At 40.1% G+C, this 21,316-nt stretch overlaps 1 protein-coding gene and 1 pseudogene across 5 annotated transcripts in view; one reads left to right on the forward strand and one right to left on the reverse strand.

Annotated features, from left to right (window-relative positions):
* Nucleotides 1–3,172: 3,172 nt before the first annotated feature.
* Nucleotides 3,173–5,467, reverse strand: LOC148128897 (general transcription factor II-I repeat domain-containing protein 2B-like; annotated as a pseudogene).
* Nucleotides 5,468–7,667: 2,200 nt separating this feature from the next.
* Nucleotides 7,668–21,316, forward strand: part of GOLGA4 (golgin A4) — a 138,796-nt gene continuing 125,147 nt past the window's right edge. For all 5 annotated transcript variants that reach the window (XM_087945812.1, XM_087945814.1, XM_087945815.1 and 2 more), the window contains exon 1: nucleotides 7,668–7,924. In XM_087945812.1, coding sequence (XP_087801938.1) covers nucleotides 7,838–7,924 — 87 coding nt within the window. In that variant the 5' untranslated portion in view covers nucleotides 7,668–7,837. The remainder of the gene's footprint in view (nucleotides 7,925–21,316) is intronic.

Below are 21,316 nucleotides of genomic sequence, written 5' to 3' on the forward strand. Positions count from 1 at the left end.
ATTACTGATATGTGAATTTGGTCTTTTGTAGGTTTCTATGATTACTTCCTTACTTGAATCTTGCTCCAGTTTTTCCCATCCTACATGTTCAAGGAATTTTGCACTAGCACTACAGTAAACTCTAGGTGTACCTTTTTCCCAGAATCTGTATGATTTGTGATTAGATTCATAACCTACAAAGAATAACTTTTTAGCCCTATGCTGCCCCTTATGTCTCAGTTGTGTAGGAATATGCACCCATGCTGGTGCTCCAAATGTGTGCATGTAGCTTAGGTCAGGTTTTCTACCATGCCACCGTGTGAATGGTAATTCACCTGTTGTTGAGTTAACAACATTATTCAATATATGATTACCACACATTATTGCTTCTCCCCACAAAGTTTCAGGTAATCCTGAATCCGACAACATAGTACGAGCCATTGCCTGTATTGTTTGGCCTCGTCTTTCTATAAAGGAATTATGTTGTGGCCTATATGGTGCAGACTTTTATGTTCAACACCTGCCATCTTCAGTCTATTTTGGAATTTATTATTTATAAATTCCGTACCATTATCAGTTACAAGAGTTACTAGTTTCCTTTTAGTTTTTCTTTCTGCAAACTTCAACCAATTAAAGAAATTTTGATATGTTTCCGTTTTACTCTTCATTAAATAACAGAAACCATATCTGGAATAATGATCCATTATACTTAGTATATAACGAGCACCTCCCACACTTGGTTTTTTAGGACCTATAATATCAGCAAATACGACCTCTAGAGGTTCCTTAGTTTTAAATCCATTTATTCTATTTGCTGGTATTACCTTGCTTTTTTCTTGACTGCACGCATTGCAGTGCAAATACTTACTGCAAGGCTTTAGTTTTATACCTTCAGACAGTTCAACCGTTTGCTTGAGTATTTTAAAATTTATATGCCCTAAACGTCTGTGTAACAAATGTATGCATTCATCATGAGGTTTAACGTTATTATAAACTGTGTTAGCTACCTCTAATGAATTATCATTTAACACATACAATTCACCTTTTAAAGTTGCAGTCACTTTTTTACCTTCCTTTTCTATTATGCAGTTTTCTCCCCTAAAGGTAACTACATAACCTAGTTTAACCAAAACTCTAACCAAAAGCAAATTAAACTTAAGTTGTGGTACATATAACATTTTTACATTTTCTTTTATGCAAGAACAATGTGCAATACCTTCACCTTTTGCTTTCATTTTCCAGCCATTAGCTAACGATATCTGCTGTGAACTCGTGGACATCTTAACAAATCTTTTCTTATCTTTCATTATGCAGTGCGATGCTCCACTATCTACAACCCATAAATTATTATTCACAGTTTCATTGCTATACATGGCTAACTCTAAGCATTTTTTATCCTTTTGATGCCTTTTAGCATTCTGGCTGGCATTGTGGCGTTTTCCTTTCTTGCAGAATCTAGCCAAATGTCCTTTTCCTCCACAATTAAAACATTTTCTAATTGTATAGGCTGTCGTAGATTCTTTATCTTCTTGTGGTTCCCTTCTGAGTTGATCCCTTTCAAGCCTTTTCCTGGCTTCTTCAATTAATCTGCCAGTAATGTCAGTTAGTGTGAGGTTATCTTTTGGCAGTACTTCAAGTGAAGTTACATAGTCGTCATAGCTCTCAACTAACGAAGACAAAATTATATAAACCTGATGGAGTTCTGTGAAGATAAGTTCTTTTTCATGCAGTTCCTGAAAAATTATCTTCATTGTGTTTATATGAGTCAACATGTCTCCATTCTTTTGAAGATGTGTTCTGAACAGTTTCCGTGTAAGATTTATATGTGCTCCTACACTGTCTCGAACATAAATCTTCTTTAAATTCTCCCAACATTTCGCAGCTGTTTCTTCTCCACGAATATGGACAAGCTGCTGGTCACAGAGAGTCAGTCCTATTATACAGAGAGCTTGCTCATTCTTCAGTTTATATTCTTGTATTTTCTGGGCATCATCCTCATCCTCTGGATCCCATGCATCTACCTCTGGTGGGTTTTGTATTATACTCCACAAACCTTCTCTACGTAGAAGTAGGCTGCATTTCATAGACCATGAAACATAGTTTGTTCCATCCAGTTTGGATATTAGAGACAAACTTTGTAAATTGACTTGTGCCATCTTTTTCTGGATATTAAACTATAATTAATAAAACACAGCTGTCTGTTTACAGTATTGTGTAATTACACTAACTCCCACTTTATATAAGCCTGTTATATCCTGGTTAGTCTGACTGTGCAGCTGGGCCCATAACCAGTGTTAGGGATATACACCCTAGCAGAACCTGCAGGGCAGGCAGGCAGGCAAGCAAATATGTGAGATAAACGTTGTTGTAGTTTACACTCAGTAAAAACAGATACAATGTGCTAGTTAAATAGTTTATTACAGTAAGATTTATAGCATAGTCAAACAGTCCATACATCACACACTAGTTCAGTCTGTCCGGGGATTAATCAGTTGCAAAGTCCAGTGTCGAAAAAGAGGTCAGTAAACTTACAAATATCAGTCCTGTAATATATCTCTTCGCAGTTAGAGATATGAAGAAGTTAAACCTCCTTTTCTTCCTTCAGCAAGAGCAGAAAAAACACGCAGTTAACAATCCATCATCGTCAGCAAGCAATCCAGTAAGCCAGGAAATCAATCAAGTTCTCTTGCTCCCTCTTATGTCATTTTTACAACTGCACCCAAAACTACATGCTTTGCAGTTAAAGTGACACACACATAAACTCACTATCATAGTTTATATATATTATTTTACCCAAACCATGTTAGGTAACCTATGTTATTCCTAACAGACAGTATAAATGTAATCAAATATAACTACTCTAAATGTTAATTAACTCTGAATTTATTATTTATTCAAATCTAAATATTACATAGGCATTTGCATAAATGTAAAAATAGATTGCTAGTACCTCTGTTAATATAACATAAAAAATTTACTTTGTCAAGTTAAGAAACCCACATTACTCCATCAATCAATGATCAATCTATCCAAGTGAATAATAATAGAAAAACATCATCCAACATCAGTTATGATAATAATTTTGTTCAAATCCTTTTTGTCACAGCGAGGAGGGGCAGAATAACAGAATAAGTACAACCAACAATTGTGAGCTGTTAAGAACATATGTGACAGATGTAGCATTTTCACAAAAACAAATGGCTGCATATAGCCTTGCAGATTTGTCTGCATAAACATATAAACCTATAAACACTAAATGCATTACTACACATATAAAGTTATATTTGTAAATAACTCAAAATAACAAAATCAGGGTTGCCTCAATTCACAACTATATTGTCTCAAGTTTTTAGGTGAAGTTCATGAGAAGATGCTGACTGTCCTGGAACACACAGAGTGGATCCCCTCTCCTCCATCATAATCCATTGATCATGTTCTAAAAATAACAAAATGTCAGCACAATCATTAAATTGCACAGTTTAACTATTCTTCTTCTTGATTGAAATACATTTTATTATATATTAATTAGGTTTTTAAAAATGCTTACTTATGCATTTTCTGGCTGGATCTTTGACACCGTTTTTCCGTAGCCAGTGTGTCAATGTCTGGTTTTAAGTCTTGTGCTGAAGCAATCCGTAGAACAGTGTGGAGGTTCTCATCAGTGATACATGATCTATGCTTGTTTTTGTTTAGATTCATTATTGAAAACATCTGTTCGCACAGATAGGTGCTCCCAAACATAGACAGAACACAGGCTGCATGACGTGAAGCTGTGGCATTGAACCAGGGGGCATTTTATGGTAAAGTCCTGGATCGCAACATCCTTGAACTTTGCTTTCAGGCTACGATTGCTTTGAAGCTCGATTAACTCCATCTGAAGGTGCTGGGGTGCAGGGCAGGCGTCGGTGGTGAAAGGATCGGCAAAGATGGCGAAGTCTGAGTGCTGCGCTTTAAAGTCAGAGAAGCGCCGATCAAACTCATTTGTTAATCGGCTCACTTTGGTAGCCAACTGAGCACATAAAAAAACACCGGGAAATGAGGCTGAAATGCTTTGACAAACAGGAAAGTGAGCAAGATTGTCCTGTTTGACTTGGCATCCACAGATCAAGTTTACACTGGAAAGCCGTGATCATGTCGGACATCTGCGTAATGACTTGTCTCGTCCCTGCAGCTTCTGATTCAGTTGGGCGAGATGCTCGGTTATGTCACATAACATAGCAAAGTCCCACAGCCAGTTGGGATCTGACAGGTTCAGACACCTGAATTTTCCTTTACTTAGCATGAAAAGAGCAATATCTTCCCTAAGTTCAAAAAATCGTTTGAGGACTTTACTCCTACTCAGCCACCATACTTCTGTATGGTATGGCACGCATCTCCATGCTCTGAGCCCATCTCCTGCAAGAACAGCTGGAACTGACGATGATTCAGGCCCGCGGCTCGAATAAAGTTCACAGTTTTCATGACTGTGGTCACTACATGATCCATCCCCAGTACCTTCCCACACGTTTCTGGATGAATGATGCAATGATACGTTACCAGAGGCGATCTGACAATTACTTTTCAGCATTTTGTCTTTTATTAGTCCAACCAAGCCCGCTTTTCCTCCACACATTGCCGCGTGTACCGTCTGTAGTTAATCCCACCAACTTTTCCCAAGGCAATGCATTTTTACTCATGGACTTCTCCACCATATCAAAAATGTCCTGTCCGTTGTGGTCTCATGCATGGCAGCTACATCCAACAGCTCCTCAGTGACAGAGGTCTGACTTCATGCCTCAAATAAAAATGGATAGATGCGCTGTATCCATGTTGTCTGTCAGCTTTCATCAAGAGCTAATGAAAAAGTTATGTAGCTACGTGTCTCTTGGGCCAGCTGCGTTGACAGGTTTCCTGCTAGTTCTGTAACTCGGTCCACAATGGTGTTCCTTGATAAACTGACATTTTTAAAAGTCTGTATCTGGTGGGGCACACCTGCTCCAGACCTTCAGCATGCACTGCTTCAAAAACACGCCTCTGAAAAACACTTTGAAGCTCGGGCGATTTCTTCTGCAATGATGAAGCTAGCTTTCACTGCCACAGTGTTTTTGGTTGTGGCTTTCGTGAACACATTCTGCTGCAATTGTAGTTTGCTTTTTAATTCTTCAACAATCTGTCGTTTTTCTGAAAGGCTAACTTTGGCATACTTAGCTCTGTGTTTGGTTTCAAAATACCAACGTAGATTGTACTCTTTGACAACTGATAATGCTTCGTAACATAAAAGACATACCGGTTTCTCTCCTTGAAGCACAAACATGTATTCACCTTCCCATCTTTCTTGAAACATCTTTCCATCTGCATCAACTTTCTTCTTCCTGGACATTTTGGGATCATTTGTAATTCCACATAATTCAACTTGCAGAAAATAACATTGATGCGGATAGACTGCAACCTAGTGGCGGGATGTCAACAATTCACTGGTAACATAATTGGTATGCATTCTGGGAAATGTAGTTTGTGGTGGAATGCTCTCTTTTGCTTTATTTATTTAAAGACAATCGGAACTTTGTAGCTCTCGCGGGCCACATAAAATGATGTGGCGGGCCACATTTGGCCCGTGGGCCTTGAGTTTGACACCTGTGCTCTAGTTAGTAGTGTGATATTACCAGATATTACGCAGGATTAGGTTAACAACTCTTAATGCCTTTTTGGCTTTGTAGTTACAGTGGGCTCTAGCACTTAGGTCATGAGTATTCCAAGGTCCTTGACCGAGTTTGGATCATCAACAAGGTCTTGACTATTCAGCTTGTATTTTATTTTCTGATTTTTTTGCCAATATGTAAGACAGAGCATTTATTTGTTGAGATTTGAAGTTGCCATTTGCTCCCAAATGATCCTATCATTCTGATACATAGTGGAGATCTTTTTGAAGGGTAGCAGTATTGTCCGGCGGTGTTGCTTTACATCAGGGGTCAGGGAACTTTTTACCTTTACCCCCAAAAATTTATAAACGCCGACGTTACCCCTTGATTTGAAAGGAAGGAAATCGCCACACTATTTGTATGTAAACCAGTGGTCCCCAACCTTTTTTGTGCCAGGGACCAGTTTCACTCAGAAACACTTTTCAAGGAGGGGGGAGGAGAAAAGAGTCGAGTTTGGTGGTTTTGCTTGCAGGCGTTTCATTATCTGACTAGGTAACATCTGATGTTGTTACCTAGTCGGGTAATAACGCTCTGCCAGCAAACCACCAAGTTCGAGAGCTCAATGCCTCCCTCATTGCAACCCTGAGCGACAGATAGTCCCTGCAGGACGGCTGAGAAGCCTCGCCTCTCGGCCCTGCCTTCATCAGTCCCATCCCTCAGGTGTCTCCCTCCCTCCTCAGCCCCATCCCTCAGGTGTCTCCCTCCCTCCCTCAGCCCCATCCCTCAGGTGTCTCCCTCCCTCCCTCAGCCCCATCCCTCAGGTGTCTGCCTCGTTCCTCTCTCAGTCGCTCTCTCACTCCTCACCAGCCCAGGAAGAAACTGCTTCAAAAAGCCGGCAGGGTGGCTTTCCTGTCGGCGCAGCTTCCCCAAAGCGCCCGTTCACCCCCACCCGCATGCCCACGGTTCAATCCTCCGTTCTGCCTGCCTGCCTTCGTTTCTGGTGGTTTCGAGCGCAGCTTCTCCGAGCGCCCGTTCACACACACACACACCCGCTTCTTTGAAGCACTTTCTTCCTGGGCTGGTGGAGGAGCGAGAAGAGCACCGAGAGAGGAATGAGCGGGAGAAGCTGAAGCTGCTGAGCCAGAGAGCAGGACAGGCTTCTGTTGCTTCTTCCTCCCCTTCTCTCATTTGTGTCCTTGATTCCCGATCCCAGCAGCATTCACCGAAGACGAACAGAATGTCAGAAATAAAATGCCTGGGGTAATGAGAACGGTCGCCATGCGACCGTCCTCATTACCCCCAGGATTTTCAGTTTTACCCCATTTGGGGTAATTTACCCTGTTCCCCGACCACTGCTTTACATCATCAGCGAAGAGAACCATAATTGCTCTTAATATGATCACAGAGGTCATTTACGTAGAGAAACTTGCCCAAGTTTGATGTGCATCTTGATGAGCCAAGTCCATTATTTATGGAAAAGCATCATGGTCAGATTGAGGAATGAATTTGTTTGAATGCATTTTTTTTTCATGAATTTGTTTAGGATTTACTTCCGAGTTAAACATCGGAATTTCTCTTGGTGTAAATACTGTTAGTATACATAAAAGAAAAGATACATTCGTTAAGAATCAAGAATCATAACGTACAACATTTAATGATAGTCATAGGGTACAATCAGCAATCAAATCATACTAGGAAACAGTCAATATAAATCGTAAGGATACAAGCTACAAAGTTACAGTCCTACAATCACAAGTTGGGAGGGGATGGGTGTTAAGGAGTAATGAGAAGATTAACATAGATAACATAGAAGATATATGAAGTCATAAATCTATTACCGGAATACCCCTTGTGCAGACCAAGTCCGAGATCAGCATGACGATTCGTTGGGATCTGGAACAGCAATCTTGGTGGTGAAACAGACGAACTTAAATCGGGCTAATTGTGGAGGAAATTCGGCCTTCGGCCTTTGCCGTAGTTGCTTAGCCTTGAAAGCTTGTTTTTAAAAACTGGTTCACGTTGCTCACGCATGCGTTGTAACCATTGTTTGATCAGCTGACGCTTATAAACGGGGTAAAAAGGTAACGCGGAGGTAGGGAGATCGTTGTAGTCTGCTGTTGTCATTACTTCCGTGAATCTTCGAAGAAGGAAAGTGGTTTTGGGACCGGTTTGATGCTTGCAAAAGGGAAGGCTTTCGTCCGGCCGTACCTTCCTTTCGTTTACTATAGCCGACCGTCGTCATGTTCAAAAAACTGAAGCAGAAGATCAGCGAGGAACAAACTTCGGGCCGCGGAAGTCCCGGCGGTGGCGCTTCAGAGTTTCCTCAGGTACGCGGTAGAAAATCCCGCGCTTACTTGGCATAGAATACGGAGACTGGTTCTTTTTCTCCCTGGGAAATGTTCCGGTGGTTTAAAAGGGAGTAATTGGACGCTTCAGGAGGCCGGCTCCGGAAGGTGTGCGCAATCCTGACGCAGTTTCCCTCTCTCTAAGGAATGGGAGGTATTGCTGAAAGGGTTCAAGCGCCGGCCTCCTCCGAGCCACATCTGTTAAGGCGCCATTGTTTCAGTTTATCGTTTTAGGACACTGCGCTATCCAGAAAGGCAGGCTTCTACTCATGCTAGGTTAATTTAAGTTGTCCAGATTAGGTTCTCCCTTTGTAGGACTTGTTTTAGCCTTGTCCGATAATTGTCTGACAAGACATTCTGTACCCACCACAAAGTTCATTGCATTTTGGCTTAGTGTTGATTGTGTATGGTTCAGTGTGCTTGTTAAAAAAAATGTTAACTGAATATTTAAGAACTTGGGCAAATTAGAAATATAAATGCAACTCGACTATCTTTATTAATATCAGAGGCCTGCTAACTTAAGGAAAATCTTTCCACAGCTTTGGCTAGGTCCCATTAAGTTTGATATGGCTCGATTTCAGCTATGAGCTCATAGGATTATGTGCCCACCAAAAAGAAAGTATCCCAAAGAGTTCCTTTTCAAATATGTCCTATCTTTGCCAGCATATTATTTTATTTATAGGAATGTATTAAGCATTCGTGTCAATTCTTAGTAAAAAAAAAGAGGCAATATAAATTAGATGCCTTTAATTTTGTGCAGGAGCAGATATATTAATGCGTTTTTACTAAGAATTGATGCAAATTTTCCAGTGATGTGCCGTTTTTCTGTCTGTAAACAGTTTATTCACAACTGTGTTTTTGAGTTATAGCTCCTTAAATCAGAATATCCAATACACCATTGTTTTCTAATTGTTAGTGATTAGAGAATATACTATATTTCATTGTAACAATGTCCTGATGTGGAATAAACTAATGTATGAAAAAGATTTTTGAGAATCTGCCAAGGATGGAATGGAATGTACTATTCAGTAGAGCTAGGACATGCTGTAATGCATTCTTAGATGTTTTATTGTTTAATGACTTGAATATGAGTTACATATATATTCTGATAATGTATTTTCTGTCATGTCTTCTAAAATGGACCCTGATGTAAACAAGTGACTAAATACTTACCTTGAGATAGCATATTTTCCATTATTCTTAGTGGTTACAAGATTGAAAAGTAAGAGTTAATTTCAAACCTTCATTAGCAACACTGAAAATTTAAGTCAAATTATATGGGTTTCAAAACAGTCTCCAAACACTTGTAAGAAAAGACGGTAGTCACCTCTACCCCACTTAAAATCTGAACTGTTTTGTTTCATACATATACAAGTCATGTTTTATGTTGTAAGAATTTTTGCACTTTGAAGTGACAAACTTAGGTTCAGGAAAAAGTGTCTATGAAAATAATATTAAAGTATCTTTAATAAATTGAAACTCCAAGCATTCAAAACCCCTTCAGTTCAGAAAGAATATATAATTTATTTGAGAATCAACTACAAATTTAGAATAATGTTAAAGGAACCTGGACATAAATGTCATATTTTGTATGTATTTGTGACTCAACCTGAGTAAGAAAGAATGGTTGTAGGTTTGCCCCCCAAGTTTCTTCCATCTCTGGTTCTGGATGGAGTTGCAATGCCACAAACAGACCTGGTACACAACGTGGGGCTCCTGTTTGAAGAGCAGGTGGTATAGCCATAGTTATGAGCAGGGGTGGGATTCTACCAGTTCGCACCTATTCACTAGAACTGGTTGTTAACATTCTAAGCAGTTCAGAGAACTGGTTGTTAGAAGAAATTACTGGCCTAATCCTGTAAGGAAGGCAGGAAGGAAACATTCTGGTGTTCCTTACAGAAACTGCCTCTCCGTTAACCCTTATTACCTTCTTGGCAGGACTACACTTCCTATCTCAGGAACTTCTCTGGAGTTTTTCCCCCCACCTTTGCTGGTACTTTGCTTGTGTGGAGTGACCATTCAAAGTTACAATGGCACTGGAAAAAGTGACTTATGATCATTTTTCACACTTATGACTGTTGCAGCACCCCCACAGTCATGAGAGGCCAGGCAAGGAGATACGTGTCTCGATGTGAGTGATATTGAGTTGGTCACGCCCAATCAATAACATGACCACCAAGTCACGCCCACCAACTAAGCCACACCCACAGAACTGGTTGTTAAAAAATTTGAATCCCACCCCTGGTTATGAGGGCTTTTGCATATCTTCAGATGGTGTACCAGTTGCACCCATACTTAGACTGGAAGGCCCTAGTGACATAATTCATGCTGTTGTAACCTCCTGGATTGACTATTGTAATACACTCCACATGAGGAAACTGCCAGCTGGTGCAGAATGTGACTGCGTGAGTAGTAAATGGTGCCAGATATGATGATGATCGTCCATTGTATTTGAAGAAGATATTGACATCTAACAGGTTGTGGGCTGTTCACAGTATGTCCGCAGGTGGCTGGTAAGGTTTCTAGGGCATGAAATGTTCTGCCACATGTTGGGCAGACATGTAATGGGCACCATTAGTGCAATATTTGCAGCTCTGGCTCTGTGGAGTGCTTGCTTCTCTTGTGCTATGGTTGTTCTTCTATCTTCAAATGTCTGGCGGCCTTGGTGGATCAACGTGTGCCATGTTGATTGATCTTGTGCCAGGGTTTCCCAGGACATGGTATTGATATCCAGGGATTTGAAAGAGGCTTTCAACGTATCTTTGTATCACTTCCTTTGTCCCCCATGCGGTTGCTTTCCTTGAGACAGCTCACCATAGAGGAGCTGTTTGGGGATGCGGTGATCTGGCATCCTTGCAACATGGCCTGCTGGGCTTTAATCAGCAGGGTGTGAACTGATGGCAGGCCTGCTCTGGAGAGGAATTCTGGGTCTGGCACCTTGTCCTGCTACCGGATCCTCACAAGTCTGTGGAGGCAGGTTGTTTGGAAATGGTTCAATTGCCTAGCGTGCTTCCTGTATACAGTCCAAGTCTCACTGACATACATCAGGGTAGTTAACCAGCACTCTTGGTAGACTTTGACTTTTGTAGCAAGGCTTATTCCACGGTGGAATAGTCAGTAGTCTGCCAAATGCAGAGCTCACTCCAGTGCTGCGCTTAAGTATTCATCAGCTGTCCCAACTTTGAAGCGTCCATCTTGGCCTGGTATTCTCTCCATCGTGGTGTAGAGAAAAATCTTGGGGACTCTACAGGGGAGTTGCGTTCTCCCCTGAAATCTCACCCAGCGCTTCTCCTTTGCTTCGCTGCCCCTCAAGGCGGCTTTTGGCTCCGTCCGGAACCCACAAATGAAGAGAAGCCAGCACAAGAACGGAGACCTTCTTTCCCTGCTTCTGGTCTCATCGCGACATCGCCAGATTTTTTCCAATTCTACTCTTTTTTTAAAAAACAAATTTTATTAATTTTAAAAAACAATACATAAACAAAGAAACGTAGAATGTAATAACATAAAGCATCTTTTCTGAAAAAACCAATAAAACATCTTATTTAAAGACAGAATAATTCCAAGTTATCACATTTCCATACAAACACAATTTAATATTATATATTTATCTTATCTATTCAACTTCATATCTTATCCCAACTTCTCTTTATTTCTCCCTTTCCTTCCACTATTCAATTATATATTTTTGCCTTAGATTATATATATTCTTTATATCCATCTGTCTTATTTACAATTTCATTATTCTCTTCCAATGTTCTTCTTACATTCTTCTAAAATTGGATTAATTCAGACATAGACAAACAAACCACAAAACATAAATACATAAAACTTTTTACACAAAAACAAAACATAAAAACATAGAACATCTTTTCTGAAAGTTGTTTGATCCCGGGTTACAACTCTTCGTACAGACACAAATTCAAATTCATATTCATTTTATATACCATTCCATATCTTATTACCACTTTCAATTTTCTATATAACTTCTCACCTCTTTTAACTTTCTTAATTTTATTTTATTTATCTCATCTCAGTTCAAATGATAATACTTATTATTCTTTGTCTGTTCTATTTCCAGCTATCCATTTATCTTTTCTCTTTAAACAAAGTTTCTCCTGTACACTGATTGGAGTATGACGCCTTTAACTCTTTCCCCTAAATTTATAACACTTAATATAATACATGACTTCCATTGGGATTCTGTTTGGTACATTCTAGAATTACACACTATATTTTAAAAAAGGAAAAAATTATAAATGTATAATATAATTAAAACAACAATCCATACTAATTCAATTCTATCATTAGTATTAATATTCATTTAAATCTTAACTTTTTACCCATTACTTTTCAGATACGTATCATACTTCTATGAGAACACTTATACACTTTCCATAGTTAATTCCTCCCCACTTCACTTATATTTTATAAAACATTGGATAATTAAAATGTTCCCGTTCCTTCCTAATTCAATTCTCTCATTTATTACATTTCATTTATTCCATTCACAATTTTATTCTCTAAAATTACTCAATGTTTTTTATAAAGAAAAAGGAAAAAAGGAAATTATAGGTATATGATGTAGTCAAAACAGCTATTAATGCCAATACAGATCTAATCATTAATATTAATATTCATTTATATCTTGAACACTTTACACGTTACTTTCCAATTAAATATCATATTTTTATGGGAACACTTATACTTTCCATAATTATTTCCCCCCCACATCACATATTTTAAATCATTATTTCATTAGGATGTTCCCATTTCTTCTACTTCAATTCTCTCATTTATTTCATTACCTTCTTTTTCCTCACAAAAATTTCACTAAATTACACTAAATATTTTGTCCCATTTTTGATTACATGTTGTTTCCAATTTTCTGACATTATTTCTAAGTACAAATATAAAAATATAATCTAGTGTACCTTTACAGAATCCCTTTTTCAATTAAATTTACCCATTGTCTCTAAAAGAATTTTGTTTCTTTACATCTTGCTCCCCACCATTGAGGCTTCTCATACCTTCCATTCTCCCTTGCTTATTCTTCTCCTTGCCCTTTTTACCCCTTGTCTCTCCACCTCCCTTTTCTTCTTCTGCTTTCCCCCTTTCTGTTGATTTCTAACATTGTATCCACTTTCCCCCTTATTTTTCTCTTTTTGGGTTGTTTTTTCAAGTCTTAAAGTCCCCTTTTTCTTTTTCTTTTCTTTTCCTCTTTCTCCTTTCCTTCCCCAAAGAGTCACTTGATCATCAAAGATGGCTTCTTCTTTATCCCAATCATCCTGTTGCGCAGTCAGTTTTTCATAAGTACAAACGCCATTTCTAAGAATTGAAAAAGAGTGCCAAGAGAATCTTTCCCTTCTTGTTCTTCTTTTTTGTATTTTTGGTATTCAATTTTCAATTCATCCAGAAGTAATGCCATTGTAGAGAGAAAAAGTTTTTCCAAAACAACCACCTAAGTGCTTTTAATCAAAGGTAGTTCCCAAAAGTTCCAAGATCACCAAACAATCCAAATAAGCTGTTTCTTTTAGTACTTTCTTCTTTCTTCCCTTTCTCTTTCTGGAGTTACTGTTTAGTCACAAAGTTCCAGTTAAAATATATCTTTTAGAAGTCTTGTTAATATTTAATAACTCTTTGAAGTTCTAGGCAATCTCCTCCTTACTTTCAAATTCTGCTCCAGTTTTTTTTCCTCTCCCTTCCCACCTACAGCAAAAAAGATTTTTTTTTTGAGTATTCAGAAATCCTTATCCCTTTAGCATTTAATTACCTCCAATGCGGGTTTTCCGATTTCTCTTTCTCTTGCGGTTCTATTCGCTGTCACGTCAGGAAGAAGAATGAAAAAAAAGAAAAAAACTTTCCCCTTTAAATTCCATTCGCCGCTTATAAGTCTCTGGGGACGATATATCTTGGGCAACTTTTAAAATCCAGGATAGTTTCGCTGTACTTTTCCCGGTCAGCAAAGAGCACTTTCACTTCTTCACAACTCCTCCTGCACTTTCTTTTTCCGGCTGAGCGCTTCTATGTGGCGGCCATTACTGACTGCCGCTCAGCTGCCTTCGGAAAAGGGGGTTTTGCCGGCTAGGGAAGAGAGGTGCGATATCTCTCGACCCTGCCAGGTCCCCCCGTCTTCACCACCTTCTATGGAGGTGGCTAGTCCTGAAGCCGGGTGGCTCAGGGCACTCGGGCAGCGAACACAGGCAGAAACCGCGCACAATCACGGATTCCTGCCTGCCCTGAAGCGCTGCAGACCGGAACTCTACTCTTGACACTTCTCTTGGAGCTGTTGGGTTGCAAAGATCATGTCCACAGTGCCGCACTGTGTCAGGTAGTAGACCCTGTTCCAAGTAGTCAGTCAGGCGGTCCAGCAACACTCGTGCAAGGAACTTGCCTGAGATAGAGAACAGTGATGTTCCTCTGATTATTGCAGACTTGTTGATTCCCTTTCCTCTTATAGAGGTGTACGATAAACATATCTTTCAGTTCCTGAGAAATGGATCCTTGATTCCAGAAGGACTGAAACAGCTGAGTGAGTTTGTCGACAAGCACTGCACCACTGTTAGACTTACAGACTTCTGTTGGGATTGCGTCATATCCTGGGGCCTTGCCACTGGACAGCTGGCTGATGGCCTGTAGGGTTTCAGTCTTTAATGGTGAGGCATCCAGGCTGTGGTTGATATCCGCCTGGGGCATTCTTTCTATCGCCTCGTTGATGGAAGATGGGTGGTTCAGTATGGATTGGAAGTACTCAGTCCAATGCTGTAGGATCAGAGGAGCAGCCTCTGCCGGATTCAGGGAGAGAAGAGCTCTGGCTCTCCTGCGCAGCGCAGCCAGCTACTCACCTGAGCGCATAATGGTGGCAGCGGAGCAGGAGTTGCCACCGCTGCTGCTGCTGTGATCCCAGCCCAGGAGAGTATCCTGCTTGTGTGCGCGAGCCATGTACACGCAAGAGAGATGAGAGAGAAAAGGGAAGAAAAAGAAATGAGAAAAAGATCGAGGGAGAGAATGAGAGAGAGGAAAGAGAAATAAATGAGAGAGAGAAGGGGAGAGAAGAGATAGGGGAGAGATAAAAACAGAGAAAGAGAGAGAAATTAGAAAATGATGGAGGGAGAGAATGAGACAGAAAAAAGAAAAACAAATGAGAGAGAAGGGAGAGAGAGAAATGAGAGAGAGAAATGAGAGACAGCTAGAGGGAGAGAATGAGAGAGAGGGAAAAGAGGGAAACAAATGAGAGAGAGAAGGGGGAGAGAGAGAGAGAGAGAGAGAAAGAAAAAGAAAGAAAGAAAGAAAGAAAAAGAAAGAAAGAAAGAAGAAAGAAAGAAAGAAAACTCACTCAGACCTATGATGAAAGTAATGGCAAGCTTAGATCTCTTGCCAAGAAAACTGCAGTTTGCCAGAAGATGCAAATTGGAAGGAAGTCTTATTTATTTTAAAAAGGAAATAACAGATGGCAAAAAATGCATCTGAAAATAAGATTATAATTTTGGATAATATATTGTCAAACTCAAAAGAAATATATAGATATAGATATAGATAGATATACACACATACACACACACACACACACACTTTTTTCAGTATGAAAAGATTACGGAGAAGCAATTTCTCACAATAACTTTATTTTGGATTTGCTATCGTATTCAATGAGAAAGAAAGAGAAAGAGGGAAATGGAAGGAAGAGAAGGAAGGAAGGAAAGAAAGAAAGAAAAGAAGAGAGGGAGAAGGAGAGGAAAAAGAGAAAAACAGAAATGAGGGAGGGAGGGGGAGAGAGAGAGAAGAGAGAGCACCATTTCCCACAGAAAACACTGGGAGCCATGAAACCTAGGTAGGCATGGCTGGGGGTGTGTGTCATGTGACTGGGTGGGAGTGACATTTAGTTGGCTATGCCCACCCAGGTTTTGTTTTCTGTGGGAAACGGGTCCAAATGGCTCCGTTTAAGGTTGCAGACCCCTGCTCTAGGCAAACAACTATCTCCAGAAAACAAAATTAGCATAGTTGGAAAAAATGTGAAAATCAGATAGTGAAAAACCATATGAATTCTTATCAAATATATAAAAATATTCTAAAAGCTATATGCTTGGAAGAACCAAAATTGTACTGATATTATTTTTAACTCAATTTAAAATAATGTTAGTACAAGTGTACAGTTTTGTATGGTTAGCTGTGCTGTGTATTGTATATAATCAAATTGTTTGTAGGAAGGAACTGATTGTTCTTGATTGTTCTTTACAGAGATCTTCTGAGTCTTTTGCATTGTCTTCATCAATACACAGGAACAGAACATCTCTTGCAACTCAAAATGATGACAGTACTTCAACTCCTAATAGAGAGGTGGGTTGAAGATTTATATCTTAAAGGGGAGAACATCAACAAAAATTTTAAAAATTATGATTTTTGTTACATTTTATTAAATTAATTTTAATCTTGTTCTCTTGATTAATGTGGTACAAATTGATTGCTCTATAGCACAAACAAGATAACTTTCTTGAAAGACAGAATTGAGTACAGAAATTTGAGTTCTAAGAGCTACAGTGCCAATAGGTACTTCTGAGTTTTTAAAATCTATAGGTATATTTGTCCACAAATCATCCTGTTTTTATTGTCATTTATTGTCAATGTGATATAGTAATTAAAATTATGGACTAAGACTATGACAATGGAAGCCTATTTCAGTCTATTTTCAAGCACAGAAGTTTGTCATTGCTCTTTCTCTCTCAGCCCAATTAACTTTTCCTGAACTACTTAGATAATACATTCATTGTCTTAACAATTGTTCACCTAAAGAAAATTTGGTATTACGACAGCCTTTGAAAATGTTTTTATAGCCTTTTGTAAAGCCCTTCCAGTTGTCACAAAATTTTGCACTATCATTTCCACAATCGTGATTGTGATCAGGGTTCTTGGCAATGTGTTCCCACAATTGTAAAGTACCCAACAAACATGTGATCACCATTTACAACTTTCTCCGCTCCCCAGAAAATCAAAGGGGAAGCTAGCGGGACAGTTGTAAGTTGCTGTTCTGTTGCTGTTGCTGGAGGGACTGACTCTGGCAGAGTGCAGAAACAAAGCCAAACTCATGAAGATTTGAGCTTCGTTCCTGTACCCTTCCAGAGGAGTTCCTTTCTATGCACAGAGAAGAACTGAATTATCTTAGCAGTTCTTTCAGCCAGGGTAGACTTTCAGCTTCGCCAAAGAGCCTCCATGATTACTCCTAACTATTCCCCAGGCACTGCATGTTCCTTACTGGGATTCTGTCTGCTTAATGCCCTGTGACTTTACCTAGGAATCCAGTTGTGTGAAGCAATTACTAATGTCTTCTTTAATGGTTACTTTTCTCAATGTGATTTCACTCCCAATTGGGGTTTTAAATGATAACTACTTGTTGTGGAGAAAAGTTGGAGGAACAGATTAGGTACATTTCCTTGAGTTCCTGGAGGAAAGGTGGGATATAAATTAATCATTAAATGAACCATCATTCTAGCCATTGTCTGTCTACTGCAGATTGAAGGCCTTTTCCTCATGTTTCCAACCAATACAGTCTTGAGCTTTCTTTTGCCAATTGGGCTCACAATACTTGCTGATGTTATTGATCTATCTTGTATTAGGTCTCTCTCACTTCTTATCAAATGGAATCCATTCTATAATTGCCATCACTTCTTCCTTCTAGCCCATTTCATTTCAATTCTTTACTCTCAATATCACATAGTCTCATTTGTTCTCTGATCCATGTGCAGGTCTTTCTATCTTGTGATGCCAAGTATATATTTTTCCATGGTTTTTTGCACCATTTGTAGCTTTTGTATTCAATTGTGAAGCTAGTGTCTATGTTTTGCTGGCATATGTTAGAACAGGTAGCACACACTGATCAAAAACTTTTCAGGCATGGAGGGGGGGGTAGGTTGTTCCTGAAAATTACACTTAGTTTGTTGAATGCCTGCCAACCACATTTAATATTCCTTTATTGTATCATCTTCCATTGAGATCCGTTGGCCAAGGATATATATACAGTTTTTATAATGGTCTACTACATCTAGTGCTTCCCCAGATATAATTTTTTTTATTTCTTTGGTGACATTATTAAACGTAACTTGCTCTTTCTCAGGTTTATTTTTAACCCAAATTGTTCTCTTGCTTTGTGACACTCTTGTATGTGTCTTTGTAACTCTTCTAGGTCTTGTGAGAAGAGAACAATGTCATCAGCAAATCTTAAGTTTTGGTACTTCTTGGTAAGCTAGAAAAAAGTGGGATAGATGACTTACAAGGTGTCAGCTCTGAGATTCAGCTGCCAAGATTGTTATAAGGAATGCAAGGGGGATGGGGGGGGGGTGGAGGAGTTGGAAAGTTCAAGGTTATTTCATCTGTCACATTAAAAAATTCCAGCTGCAGTTAATTGGTTCTCGTGATTAATGAAGTGTAAGAAGTGGGAGGAGAGAAGGTGGATTTTGTGAAATGCGCTGAAAATGACTTTCAGTTTGGAAATTGAATAGAAGTACCAGAGTTGTTCATAATAAATCAGTTGGAGATTATACTTGTCCCAGAGTGATTGATTACAATGGACAATTCTGGATGCCTAACATTTATTTCCAAACTCTGACTTTTCCTTTTCAAAGTAGTTTGGCTGATACCCCGGAGGTTTTTTCCCAGAGATGGAAAAAGACCAACAATCAGCTGAAGTTGGGGATGTGCAGGAGGGAACTGGTGAGGGCCCCCCCTCCAGAGCATTAGCTGGGTCTGCCAGCCCCTGTTTGGAGGAGATGATGGATGCCTTCAGAATGGCAGTAGAAGAAAAAGATTTGGGAGCTATACCAAAGCGTTTCAGCTCAAGGAATTTTACAACCCAGATTTAACCGAGCTGCCTGAAGAGAAGTCTTTCTCCAGCTCCATGTATATGGCTATTGAACCAGATTGGAGGGAAGAGAGACAATTTGAGTCGGAATTCTCTCAAGAATACATCCCCAAGATTTATCATGGGAGTCCATTGATGGCAGATTTACCACAACAGTTCCAAAATTTAAAGGTGACAGGCTCAGTCTCACAGGCTGTTTGGATGAATGGAAGCCTGAGACAACCCATTTTCACTTATCCAAGTATCGTGAGGGATGAGGAGATTATACAGATGCCAGTTGGAGAAGCCCAGCAAGAAGCATTGACTGATAGCAACTTCCTTGCTTGGGCTGCTAGAAGTCATATCAAGATTGTCAGTAGAGTTTCCCAAACTTAAAGTTCCGAATGATCTCAATCCTCTTTCCTTAGGTCAGGAGTTCATGACTTCCATGATGATTACGTGCCTATCCAAATTGTCACAGGTCCAACTTGGAACAGTGGTCACACACCAGATCTAATTTTCTTATTTGAACAATGTCAACATGATCTGATGGAGAATCTACCATTATCTCCCCTGTCATGGACAGGACACACCCTGATATCACTCTTATACAATCCTCCTCTGCAAAGAGACCGAACCTATTGGAGTGGTTCACTTTTGGAGAATGATTGATCCAAATGGATTCCAGAAAGAACAGAAGGATATTACAAAGGATTTACTGCATGGTTCTACCAAAGCTATAGTAATGGCCTGGAACTAAAAAGCCACTGAGATTCTAGATAGGATCACATCTATGTAGCCTCTTATGACTCTTTGCTCCCATCATTCCCTGCATTCACAGAGGAACTGAGGGTTCTGAAATGGGCTAAGAAAAATCTAGAACACCACTGGAGGAAAATGGATGACTGTGACAGGATACATATTAGAGCCACTATTAAGGCCTATGCCATGGTAAAACAATGTTATTTCTCTGCTGTTACCGCATCCTCAGAGTGTCACTCATTGACCATGTTCCCTCCTGATCAGGGAGGCTGGGATGATCCATTTTCAGGGCTGTGCATAAGAATTTGTTGAACAATTTATCAGATAAAATTACTCGGATTCCTTCCCAATTAGAACCCTTCCACAGTGCAAGTCCTTTTGAGATGGCTAGGGTAATGTCTTGTCCAAAAATTTGTGGACAGTTTGACCCTGTTGGACTTAAAGGAATTAGATAGAGTTTTCTGCATTGTCAGTGCAATCACTTGTCCTTCTTGGTTGGTGAAAACATCAAAGGCAGTGATGAACAGGTGGATTCATGCGGTGATAAATTTTTCCCTGCAAGATAGTATATTGTGAGGATCTTTTAAAGAGGCCCTTATTTGTCTTCTCCTACAACTTTCATCCAGTCTCCCATCTTCCCTTTTTGGGGAAGGTGGTAGAAAAGGTAGTTGCTCTGCAGCTCCAGGGGCTCCTGGATGAAATTTAATTCCTGGACCCATCCTGTCATCTTGCTCGCATTCAGGGCTAATCTCTGGTGGGAGCGAAATGAGGGTAATACCAACATTCTTGCTTTCCTTGACCTCTCAGTGATGTTTAGTACCATTGACCATTGACCATGGATCGGATCTCTCTCTCTCTCTCTCTCTCTCTCTCTCACACACACACACACACACACACACACACACACACTGATCTCTGCGCAGCTGCCTGCTCTTTTGTGGATCTCTCCCCCCACTCCTCTCTCCTTCTTCCTTTCTTCCTTCTATTATGCAGTGATTGCTGGTCCCCACTTTCTCACCAGCCTGCATCTTCCCACATCTTCCTTCTAGATTCTGGAAATGGCAGCCCTGTTTTCTGTCACTTTTCCTCCTAGCATTGTTTTCCTACTTATGTCCTACATATGGAAGAACACTAAACTCTGGGAAAACTATACCACCTAGGTATAGACGAGTTGAATGAGAAAAGCCAGGTTCCCCTTCCTGATGGTTTTGCAAAGCACCTAAGGTTTTACGGTTTTACGTTTTACATGGAAGAGCAGATCCACTTCTTGCATGGCTGGTCTGGCCCCTGAGAAGAGGCTGGACTCACACATACACTCAGCTTCTTACAAATATCATACTGGTAGATATCTTCAGCTGACCAGGAGTAAACATGTCTGCTCTGGATTTTAAAGCAGAAAAGTGAAGGGAGGGAAATTTCAAAGGCCCTGGAGAAAAGAGCAAATAAGCTATGTAAAGAAGGTACCAAGGCCAGCCCTGTGGGAAGCAATCTGCTCTTCTACGCAAAATCTTAAGGGCTTTGCAGGACCATCAGGGAAGGTAAGCCTGGCCTTCCTTACCCAGCTCCAAGCAGCTTAATTTTCCCAGAGCTTAGCCAGCTCAGGGACTATGCACAGAGTGAGTGCTGGTGCAGCGAGGCAAGGCAGGTGGCAGGGAGACTGGTGAGAGTTATACGGTATGTGTATGTGGAAAAAGATTCCCCCTCCCATTCGCCACCACACAATGCAGGTGACGAACGGGAAGCAGGTGGCATGAGGCGGTGGGGCAGATGGAGGAGGCAGAAGCTGC

This window comes from Notechis scutatus, chromosome Z (assembly GCF_049901735.1).
Source record: "Notechis scutatus isolate UNSWTSFEM ecotype Mainland chromosome Z, rNotScu1.2, whole genome shotgun sequence".
In the NCBI taxonomy this organism is placed as follows: Eukaryota; Metazoa; Chordata; class Lepidosauria; order Squamata; family Elapidae; genus Notechis; species Notechis scutatus.